Raw genomic sequence first — 12,105 nt, 5'->3', positions numbered from 1 at the left:
CAGAGGGGAGGACAGAGAAATCAAATCACTGGGTACTTTCCAAAAAAACTACAGTTCAGAGCCTCACCTGCAATCTGCCAAGTAATAAATGAAAGCTTATGGCCTGTTTCCAGTTCAGTGCCTGGTTAGCAGAGGTTCACAAACACCACTGAATCACTAGCCAGCCACAGGAGGCTCTTCAAAGGCCTGGCTAACATCTCTGTGCCAGAACCCAGAAAAATGTACGTGGTGGTGCCATTCCTTTAGTGATCTTCCAGGGGACCCATCTTCACGATGCTTCCTTTTATCTGGGGATAAGAGCACCTGGGACGAGTCCCTAAATGTGGTTCTGTTTGGCCAGATTTGGTTTGCAGTTTTCATGAGAGCCTTTCCCCAGGACATCTGATAATGTCCAAGAAAAGATGTGCCAGATGAGACCAACCAGGATTCTTAGGCTTGTAAACCATAAACAGACCTTTCCCTTTGGGGAGCACATACAACAACATACAGATGTATCCATTGATACACTGCACACACAAAGACCTCTCTCCAGTAAAATTTACCTCAGCTACTGGAACACCCCAGAATAATTTCTTTACCTGGTAGAATCCTATTTTAAGGACAGATACAGAAGATTTTTGTTAATGCTACACCTTAATGATGACAAGTGTAGCTCTCCAGAATAGGGAACTGTGACACTCAGACACACAGGTGGAAGAGAAGGAAGGTTTTCCCTGTGTAAAAAAGAGACCATGAAGTTGCTACAGATTTTGGGGCTAGGAAGAGCCATCCAGATTATAATTGGCTTTAGCTGATCTTCTCACAAGCTGTAACACATTTCACCTGCAGCTGTGTGACACCAACATGGAATTTCTGCCTATCAAACACATTATCTCCAGACTTCCTACTGATCAGCATAACTGGAGGAAAATAAACAGGAAAAAAAAAACCAGCAACCCACACTGATACCAGTGGGATCAGGTTTTTGGAAAAGCATCCAAACCAGGGATGAAAAATCAGTGCAGACAGCAGCCAACAAAACTGCATCTTATTCATCTCCCAAAACAGGATGACTATGCCACTTTGGATTTTAACAGCTTGAACATGAGAGATTACAACAAAACCCTTCACAATCCTATCTTTAAAAGAGAGGGAAGAAAACAAGCCACCTCATACTGCATAGAGAATTGCTCTGCAGGCTGAACATGCTCCCCTTTTGCTTCCTGATTTCAGGTTGGTCCCAGGCAGAGAAGAACAGAGTGGGGTAGGTCTGGCAGCATCTGGAAAGCATTTGCTCTTAAGTCTACACCTCTTTCCATACACATAATACTTCAAGCAGCAAAAGAAACAAGCTAAGCAACAATCAGATCCACACCACAACACTGGAAGCAGCAAGCAAAGCTCTGCGACATCATGCAAGCAGGGCTGCAATGTCAGAGCCACTCATCACCTCTCTCAGACTGCCAGCTTCCTCCATGGGACTCCTCTGGTCCTGGAGATGAGCTTCAGTGACATCAGCCAGGTGACCGCCATAGTTCTCCTCCTCTGCTTTGCTGTTATCCTAGTGAATGGGGTAACATCTGCTAGCCAATACTCACACAGCACCCTTCTGAGCTGTTGGGGTCCTCTGCCTGTGAGGGCCTGAGTATGAATGAGCAGAGCAGCTCTGCTTTATGCTTCCTCAGGATGTGAAGGAGCAAGGCTGTGACACATCTGTCATCCCTCCCCTTCAACCAGCCATCGAGGCACTGATATTTTATGGATGTTTTAATATCCTTGGAACTAGCTGCTTGTGTATACATTGTGTTTAATATCCTTGGAACACTGCTGCCTGTGTATACATCTCTGCAATAACATGTACACTGTATTGCATAATGTTTATTTACAGAGAGAGCTCCCTTTCACACATCTCCATCTGCTAAGAGAGCTTTGCATGTTAATCCCCCATCAGATAAAGGTCCCCCTTGACTCCAATTGTTTACCCAGAGATTGACCTGTACAGAAGGCAAAGCAATAAGGCTTCCCAAACTGCAAGCACAGCAGCCTGTGGATTACTCCTGCTGTCATGGGACCCTCAATCCAGGCACCCAGAGGTGCCTCCAGGTCTTTTCCTCTTCTCGTCCCTTTCAGGAGGATCCTTGAACCTCAGCACATCACCACACTCTCACATTTCTTTTCTTTAAACATGAATATTCAGCCCTGATCCACAGATTTCATGAAACCAGCTGTTTTCACCCCATCACTTCCTAGATTCACCTCCCACAGAGCTTGATTTATGAATTCTTTCCTTCTCTCCATTTTGGAACAAAGCTGGAGAGATGGGATGCAGGATAAGAGCTCACTCATAGGAACGTTTTTCTACTGCCCTCTCATGGAGTGACGAGTGAATTATATTTTCCATGGGGCACTAATATTTTATCAGGGCTGAGATATCACCAATCTGAGTTACTAGCTATTGAGACACAGCCTGGCTGTTGGGCAGCAATTGCCATTTTATAATAGATTCCTGAAGCCTTGCCATGTCACTGAAATGCCAAGACAACCCTTTGCTCCTGGACACATTAACATTTCAGTGACGAATTGGGCTCTGACAGGCTTCTTGTTTGGAGATGAGAGGGTCGAAGTCTTTTTGTTCTGTTTTTTTGGGTGGTTTTTTTTGCATCCACTTTATTACAAACATTTGCAGTTCCTGTCCAGCTCTATGAATGAGTTCTCCAAATGAGTTTACAGCTTAATTTTCTGTACGCTGTGAAAAGGATGAGGGAAATAGTAAAAATGTTTTAACAGAAATTAATTTGCCTTTCAATTGCTGGAACAGAATTTTCAAAGTGCTAAGAAAGGATTAACGTCAGCACAGACAGACTGAATCACTAGAGCTGCTTGCAACGCACTTCACATTGTCCCTTTGTCATCTTAAGCCTGATCACTGCTAAGAAAGTGCTGGCAAAGAATGCACACCCGCAGGGAAAGCAAAATGTCCGCACAAGGCAACGCGTGTACTGAACTCATTGCTGATGCTGAGAGTCTGAGAGTAATTCATCAGCAGTGCAAGATACAAAATGAGTTTTATGTTGCCACACACAGAAAAAGCTGCCGTATCCAGTCCACCATGAAGTTCCTAAGAGATTCTTATGGAAATGAACAATGTGAGGATGGTGTCTCCAGACCAAATTCCCCCTCCACTCTCCAAATGACAACGCTGCAATTTCTGCTGAGAATAAGCCTTCCTTCTGCACTGACAGAAAAAAAAACAATGAGGAAACAAACCATGCCTCTTCCTCATCAACCCTTCCTCCCACAGCATCAGCAATGGCACCACTCAGATCTGAGACTCTCTTCTTTCTGTCATTTCTTGAAAGAAATGACTTCTGCCTTGCCCATCGCACCTATGTTGCTTTAAGTTTCTCTTTATTCACTCATCAGGAATTCAAGCTCCACCTCACGCTCAGGTGCTGTCAAATCAAATGCCATCTATCAGATTGGAAAGCACTCTCCTTCAAGGACAAATCTACCTTCTGATACTCTCTGTAGAGGGGCAGTGATGTGGGTATCTGGCTTCTCATATATGCTGCCCTCCCAGCCCTGCTGTAGGTTGTTATTTCTCATGAATTACAAACAGCTCTTAGGGTACAGCTCCTGGGCTCTCCCTCCTGCAGCCCACACGCAGGCAGTGCAGTGCCATAGCTCCTCTTCTATTTGGGTAGTTCTACGTTACCTGTTTGATCGTGCCTTTCTTACCTCAGATTCAAAGCTGCATCCCAGGGCACTGAGATCCATGTGCAGGTTTTTGAAGAGTCCGGTTGTCCTATGGAGACTCTAGATGTATTCAAAAAAGGAAACGGCCAAAACTGAGTTCTGATCTCTGCAATGCCATAGGCTGTGCAGAAGGAACTTGAGGGCCCGTAATTCATGGAAATAAGGGAGCAGAGCCAGAGAAACGTACCACAGCAATAAGCCTACATTCTGGAAATACAGGAGGCAGATGTGGATTTACAGAGTACAAAACAAGAGTAGACACTTTCTGGCAACTGAGAGATACACATAGGAAGTGCAGTGCAAATTGAAGCCTGAAGTCAAACTGAATCACCACAGTCTATCAGCCATTACTGGAGTAGCATCACCGTTTTCCACTCCTTGAGGCTTCAAGCACTGTGGTTACTGACATATATGAGGAGCCAATACACGTCAGCTACCTCACTCTCACTTCCTCTTCACTTCTCCCTTCATCTACAGCCATTGTGTTTAAAGAACTCTTCACAAATCAATTCCTTGGTCTCACTAGTGGGCTTACAGATTGTGAAGTTAAAAAGGAAGGGAAATCAGAGGAGAGGCAAAGTATCAGGGGAGGTACGAACCCACCAAAACAGGCAATAGAAAGGAAGTTTTTGAACTCTGAGAACTTGCTCAGGATGATGCTGCTACCCTTATAGAGCCATATCCAGCTAGGAGATGACATTTCTTGTGAAGTTTCACAAAAAAAGAGGCTCCCATCCAAAAGAAGCACACCTGCAAAAATCTATCTCTGCCTCAGAACACAGATTCAGTCAAGACTGTGCCAGATGTTTTGCTTGTATCACTTTTATTAAAGGAATGTTATTTATTAGCTTACACTACCTGTACAGTATATCATGCTCCATTTGGGTAGAAATCAAAGTTCACTTCAAATCAACAGTTTTTCAACTATTGAAAATATTCTGCCTTTCAAGCTGCTAAAGAAATAAAATTTATTACTGAACCCCCTAGAAACAGCAAAAGACAAAAAAAAACATAGTGGAATAGTAAAAGTGTTTCAGTCCAAAGCATTTTAAAACAGAGGACAGGTCACAAACACTGTCTTTGAAATGTTTAAGTAACACCAAACCTGTGACCTCTTGCATAGACTGCTTCTCTGGGCATGCTCCCAGAGAAAACAATCTTACCTGAGCTTCCTCTCTGTCTGCAACACCAGCATCCACAGAGCTCCCCATGTCTGAGTGCAGTGAGGCACGCAGGACGCCAGCTGGAGAAGCCACAGGGCCACGCAGAGGAGCAAGGTTCCCCAGGGGCACCTGCACAGGTGCTGGCAGGGTGCCTGAAGGCTAGAGGATGGGAGAGAAGAACACGAGTTCACAGCTCACACTTGCTTCAGAAGGCATTCCTCAATGCAAACACCGTTGGCTAGCATTGAACCTACCATCAAGAAGTTGTTCTTGTGAGCTAACACCAAACAATTACCAGCAAATGACGTGTGTAGGAAACAGCAGATTGATTTACCCATCCGTTTCAACTCCTGAAGACCCATCTGGATACAGTTACCGAGTTTACAGCAGCAAGGTGATCCAGAAAACAAATGACCATTACTGCAAGATGGGAGCAAGAGCTTACCAGCAGTCAGGCTAACTCACACACCCACATGCACTGAGCACAGCACCCTCTGAGGAAGGCTCTTACCAGCACAACACCCTATGCACATTGGGTAGCTTCCCTCCTCGCTCTGCTCTGCTCCTCAGCACAGCGTGAAACAAGTGAAGGAGAATCCAGCAGCCAAGAAAGTCTCTTACTTTCCACAAGCTGCAATTAGCATCTCTAGACGCAAATCCAGGCTGCTTCCTTGCCTTACACCACTGTACTTTTTCAGCAGTACTGAAAGTGGAAAGGAGTTCTGCTGCAGCACATCAGTAAGAAGCTCCTGAATATATCTTTACCCTTCAAAGCACATCAAGAGCCCTGGGAACCACCCAACATCCTCACCTCTGAACAATGCAAGCTTGACATCTCAAGTTATTTCCACTGAGAAACGCGACTGTTCAGTTTTACTCTGTGGAATTCACTGCCCAAGAAGTCTCACCTTTGATACACTGCACCAGTTAAATTAGAAGCAAGTGTACTCTAGGGTTTTCTCTACAGCATGCCAGTACGGCCAAGTGCTGTTGCTTCAGCAGAGCACATGCTTATTCATAAATCACAGTCCTGGTACTCAGTGTTTATACAAAATTACAGACTGAAAACAGAGTTAATTCACTTGCACACTGAGGGACAGGGAGAAGGAGATGAATGCATACTGATCCTTCTTCCACCAACTCAGTGCCACATCAATGCTAACAGTACAAATAATGTATTCTGGGCTTACCTAATTATTTTCTGCAGATGGCCATTAACTATGCATGTGGAGCACTAGACACTAGTTGTCCTTCAGCAAAGATAAACTCACTTCCAGTGGGCTAATTAAAACTTCTTGGATAATCTGCAGTTCATCTGATATTTATAGGTATAGTTATTATCAGCTGAGCACTACCACACGCTGTTAATTAGAAATCTGAGCTAGCAATTTGGTGGAGGCACAGCTGGGTACCTGCAGTACTACAGCAAAGCAACTCATTGCCACTACACACAGTGACTTTTTAGTTCCGGGGCACGTTTTGCTTTGTTTTCAGAACAAGAGATTTGCTCAGTTCTTATTAAATTGAGGCAATTACTTAAGGACAAAGACAACCTGAAATGTTCCTCCCAGGGAAAGGGGGGCTCTATGAGTTGAAGGCTGCAGGACATATTCCATAGCACTGATAGACAGTGACAGAGAGCAGCACCTACCCTTTCTACTTCCCACTTCTCCACTTTCTCCCACTGCTGCAAGCTGAGTGCCAGGTTCACAGAGCAATGCTTTTCTAGCAGCTTTTTTGGGGTGTTTGGTATTCAAAGAGGAAGAAGAAAGTTACATTTACAGAGGGCCCCATCACACCTGTAAACCTTCTTGGTGTCCTAAGACCACTGCCACACTGATCCAAGGACCAGAGTGTGTTAAGTCATACTGCCTGAAAAACAACAATCTGGAACCAATGGAAGCAATGCTACTATTTAAGGAAAGAGAATTCAAATGTTTTCCTATTTTTCTCATTTAAGAGGGAAGAGAGTCCATTTGTCCACATACTAGACTTGTACATGGCTTTGCCTTACAGCTTAACCAACACATTCACCCTGGGCCTTCTTAGCCTCAAAAAATCTTATTTCACCCTCAATTCAGACTGTGGGTTTTAGAGGGAAAAGACTGACTTCTGTGCTTACTATGAAGGATCTTAGAGCCAAAATTAAGGACTATTTTGTATGGAATGCTGCATCCTTTGGCATTCCCTGCCAATAACCCCTTTATTTCTTTTAGAAGACACCTCCCTAACGTAAGACTAATGTGAGAGGAAATTTTGCAGTTTGTCACACTTCCTTATATAACTTCTAACAGGATGCCTTCTCCCTTTGCTCCTGAAGGTTAGCTACAACGTGTGGTTTCAATCTCAATTCTCAAGATTCGTGACAGAAGTGCCATCACAAAGGACAAAGTCCTACCTTATTTTCACCTGTTCCTTCACCAACCTCTATTTCGCTGTAATTCTCAGCAGTTTTTCTGGTCTGGGTCACCCACACTTCTGTGTGCTGACAGGGACTGTTGCTTCCTTGGCAGTCAGCCATCTGATAGAGACACTCAGGAGGAGCACACGAGTCTTTTGTGCCTCCATCCTCCCACACTCTGGGATCCTGATCTGTCCTTCCATTTCCTTTCTTCATTTCTTTCTGTCCTTCAGCAGCACCATCAGAATCCTGAACAGTGAGTTGCTCACAGGAATCCACCACAAACCTAACACATTCAGGTTCTAAGCTGGCACTTTCTTCATGTTCCTGCAGCACGTGGAACAATTTCATACTCTTGGAGCTACGTTCCCTCTCTGATTTTTGGGCAGGACTGCGTATCTGAGACATGGGTGATGTCAGGAAGGCACAAGGCAGCATAGGCTCCTCTATGAAAAAGTGCAGGTCCTTTGGGCTTCCAGACTCACGGTGTGGAGAGGAGAACTGATGGCTCACTCCCAGTATCTGGGGTGTATCAACACTACGAGCACTGTCCCAGTCACTGCTGTCACATTCTGATATCGAATCACCTCTTTCTCCATCTTCTCCACAGCCATCTTTGACAGATGGAGAAACACATTTTGATGTACGATGGTACACATTAATTCCCCCCTTTGCATCTATTCCTTGCAAGCAGGGTTGCACACCCATGATCTCTTGAGGAACTCTGGATGGGTTCTCTGGTACACCACTGACATCGTCTGCTTTTATATCTGCTCCTAGTTCCACTGGCTCCATTTGCTTTGAATCCTGTCTCCTAGGTCTGCTGATGCTCTCATCATTCGTGCAAAGAATGACAGCTTGACCCAAAGCCTCATCCTGAACTTCTCTCTTACTTCTACTCTGAGACACTCTGCTGTGAAACCTTAGCTGCTTTTGAACATATGAAGCATCAACCAACTCCTGCAAATTCCAGTCACCCATGGGACTGGAATCAAAGAGAGTCATGTCATGGCTCCTTCTTCCTTCTCTAGCTTGCAATAAAATCGGATTTCTCTTCATAGCCCCAACGGAGTTAAAAAGAACATTTTCTCGTACTTCCAAAGGTACATCTTGGCCCTGGTGGATGTATACATCAAAGCTGCTGAAAGGTGGGCCACTTCCTACAGTTTTCACATCAGTTAAGGTTTGGCGTGGCCTGTTGAATGCTGATACAAGTGTGGGATGCAGTTTGTTTGGCCCCATGCCTGCAAATTGTCTCCACGAATCATTTATGTGTGACGGACTCCCTCTGCCTTCATTTCTAATCTGGCTATCTGGTTCTGGCCCAGGATTCTCCTGCCCAGGGGACAGAACAGCACAGGGTACATGACAAAAGGATGTTGAAAGAAGAATCCCTCACTGCATTTCCTAACTAGATAAATATTAGCACATAACTGACACATATCACATAACTACATATATATATATATATACACATACAAACTTATCTTACTTAAAGTACAGATTTATATCTAATAAATGTGTCACGTATATAAATTGGTGTGCAAATTTTTAGAGCACTTGAAGTGATCTGTAGGTGTATAAAAGAAAGATAATCATATTAAAGGCTTGAGGTTAAAGATGCCTGTGCTTTTAGTGGCAACACAAAACTCTCTTTCCCCACTGATATTTAGCTCTTTACAGGCTAATGGAAGGAAGGCAGGAATTAATTCCATCACTTAGAATTCTAAAGGGCATTTGGCTATGCTTCCAGCTACAAAAAGCATAGTGACCAGCCTACCTGCATCCCGTGTGTGGATACTACAGCAACAAGCACAGATACCCTCTACTGTCTTCTCCAAAAGCAAATCCAGAAAATCCCTCAGCACACGAAGTGTTGTCCAGTTTCCCTCCCTCTCTCCACAAAATGCAAAATAAATAAATGTTCTCTGCCCTAATGAAAGTATGTCATAAAGCAACAAACTCAGGTCCAGAGCTTAACGTGGTTACTTTTTTTACTTTTCCTTCAGAATGGCCAGTATCCACAGAACCAGCCACCTTGGCCCAGGTGCTTTTCACCAATAGCATCACAGGGCTGTGAAAGAGCCACTAAAGGTGTGCACCTTTAATGTGCACCTCTGGGTGTGTGATCCCATTTCCCTTGGATTTTCATCAGACTCATAGCCTGACGGGATCCCCAGTCAAGTGATTGCTCTTTCCATCCCAAAGCAGCAACAGTACAACATAACCCCTAATCCACAGCCACTCATCCTCAGCCAGCCTTCTTGCTCCTCCCCAGAATCACTGCGTGCAGCAGAGCCTACTTACAGTGTGCTGCTTCGGTGACTGCTTATCCTTCTTGTCTTTCTTATCTTTTTTGTCTTTCTTCTTCTTTTCTTTCTTTTTCAAGCTGCCATGTGCCAGCAGCTTCCTCCGTTCCTGAGCGACCAGCGCTCTGTAATAGTCATCACAGGGGTGGTCCCACGTGGACTGGCCGTTGTTGAAGTTGAAATAGTAAATCTCACCAGTGACATCCTGGCTGTGTGGCAAAAACAGTGAGAGAACACAACAGCAACTTTAGCTCTGCACAGACATGGTCTCATTCAAGGGCTTTCAAAGGCTCTAAAAATATGCACCACACGATCACCTCACATTCAGTGAACAGCAATACAAGGCCTCCAAGAACCCAGAGGCTTCAGTGTGGTGAAAAAGCCCTCCTTGAGAATGGTCACATCTTCATTCAACTTGTGAAACCTTTTTCCCTCTTCCTCAACTGCCCCCAAAAGAACCCAGAAGTACCTGTGTATATTTTTTCCCCTTGCCAGCTGATACCCTGCTCTGACAATCATAAACACAAGCAGAGAAGGCCAGCAGAGACCAGCAATCTTATAAACCAGCTTCTGAGAGGGTTCTCTCACCAGGGCTTCCACTGGGGTGGTAATGGGGCCACAATTCCTTCCCTGGCCAGCCACATCAGCTCAGGCTCCTCCTTTGGGTCAATGCCGATGTCTCTCGCAAAATCCAGGATTTCTAGGGAAACAAAACAGGAATCTGTAGAGATGGTCTACACCAAGCAGTACACAAAGCCAGCTTCCACAGCTAAAGCAATGGACACAATGGAAATCCCACCACTCAAAACCACCCAAACAGGTCTGTGTGTCAGCAAACGTATCAACATGTCTTCCCTGGCTGGTGAAGCAGAGAGCTTCAGACTGCAAGATGGCAAATACCCTTGCAATCAAAAAGCTGGCTTTTCAACTCTACACGACATCTCCTTTTATCCACTCTCCTGAATCATGCTCTCCCCAGTTCCCATTTACTTAACACTCCTTGAAGTAACATAGCAAGCTTGAATTGCTTATTGCAGCTCCTAGGAGGATGAGCATCTATTACCTTGCTCACTGGGAACATATGTCTCATCATAATCTTCTTCCAGTATGATCTGGTCACCAATGCGTACGACACCTCCTTCCATAGCTCCCTGCACCTGGCAGCAGGAAGAAAACGACACAAAAATCACATGGAGCAACTGCAGCCAGACGGAAACAAAACTTCCCATCACACAGTGCATGGCAGTGCCTCACAGGAAACTCAGCACTGGAACTGTGGAGGAGAACAAGGTGCGCTGGGGGTCACCAAGCATGGATGCAGACTGAGAACAAAGCAGTAAGGCAGCCAGAAACTGAAAACCCTCACCTCAGTGCCAAGGGGGAAGAAGATACACAGTTGGTCACAACACTATCAGCTAAGGACAGGAAGACGAGGCAGGCACAGCTCTGCCCTGCTCACAGCACTCCCCCACTGGAACACTGATCAAAGACCTGAGGCTGATGCTGACAGAGAGGTTTGAGTCCCCCAGGCTTTCCAGCACCTACAGAGAAAACGAGCCCTGGCTTTGGGCACTTTTTAGACAGATAAGGGAAGGCTGAAATAAGAGATGGTAAGAAGAAAGAGTTTTCCCAGACCGCAGAACTGCTTTTTGAGAAATCCCTGGCCTGAATCTGCTCTGCCTAGGGACGAGCCAGCTTCTCTCAGCAACCCAATTGGCCTTTCCCATGTTCCCAGGGGGCATTTTGGAAGCTAAAAGCAGATCTTAATTTACCATGTCCCATCTCTAACCTCTAGAGAATTATTTCAGTATGTAACTTAAACTCCACAGACACAGATTTGAGGCCGTGCTCCTTCAGAGCTCATCACCACGAGCTCAGCAGATCGCAGCACTCACTCGGGCACACGAACGGTCCCAGCCAACAGCTGAGCCTCCAGTGCCCTCCGTTCAACCCACGCTCACAGCCCTGTCGCAGAGTGAGGCCGAAAGGCAGCAATTCATCCGGGCAGCTCCAGACACAGCCGTCAGGATCAGCCTACCCGCTCTTATTCCTCCTCTCCGCTCCCCCGCCCACACACGCGGATAATCAACGCGTTCGTGCAGCCGTAGCGGCCCGGAGGCAGAGTCACGCAAAGCTAGCCCGAGAAGGAATCTTTTACGAGCAGACGGAAGCATTCGAGCTGTAGGAGGGCTCAGCAGGCCGAGGCCCGCCCCGCACCCGGCTGTCATTCTCACCCTTCGCTCGGTCCCGACGGGCGCTCATCGGGCCGGGCCCCGCCGCGCCGCTGCTTCCATGGACGCCCACGGGTTGCCCGGGTCCACGCAGCAACCACATCCGGGTCACGACGCCCTCACTGGCCCGCCCCCCCCGAGCGCTACTGGTCAGCGCTATCACCGCCCGGCTCTCGATTGGCTGAGGGGCGGCGGCGCGCGCAGTGCATGCCGGGGGCTGTAGTTCGGGGAAAAAAGGGGGGGCGCCGCCTCGCGTTGCCATGGCG

General features: G+C 46.2%; 1 protein-coding gene across 6 annotated transcripts in view; it reads right to left on the bottom strand.

Moving 5' to 3' along the window:
• CEP164 (centrosomal protein 164) overlaps window positions 1-11,915 on the bottom strand; it is a 37,499-nt gene extending 25,584 nt beyond the window's left edge. For 5 of the 6 annotated variants that reach the window (XR_006171034.1, XM_042832098.1, XM_042832100.1 and 2 more), the window contains exons 1-7: window positions 11,843-11,915; window positions 10,672-10,765; window positions 10,197-10,308; window positions 9,607-9,817; window positions 4,899-5,057; window positions 3,718-3,795; window positions 1,430-1,540 (exon numbers count right to left, since the gene is read on the bottom strand). Coding sequence is in view for 5 of the 6 variants with exons in the window: in XM_042832098.1 (XP_042688032.1) it covers window positions 1,430-1,540; window positions 3,718-3,795; window positions 4,899-5,057; window positions 9,607-9,817; window positions 10,197-10,308; window positions 10,672-10,753 (753 nt within the window). In the remaining variant the exon portion in view is untranslated. The remainder of the gene's footprint in view (window positions 1-1,429; window positions 1,541-3,717; window positions 3,796-4,898; window positions 5,058-9,606; window positions 9,818-10,196; window positions 10,309-10,671; window positions 10,766-11,842) is intronic. The other variant, XM_042832103.1, reaches the window with a different exon arrangement.
• Between the last annotated feature and the right edge of the window lie 190 nt (window positions 11,916-12,105).

Source organism: Centrocercus urophasianus, unplaced genomic scaffold (assembly GCF_019232065.1).
Source record: "Centrocercus urophasianus isolate 14NV4802_14NV808 unplaced genomic scaffold, USGS_Curo_1.0 seq_37, whole genome shotgun sequence".
NCBI lineage: Eukaryota > Metazoa > Chordata > Aves > Galliformes > Phasianidae > Centrocercus > Centrocercus urophasianus.
This window is presented reverse-complemented; position numbering and strand designations above follow the sequence as displayed.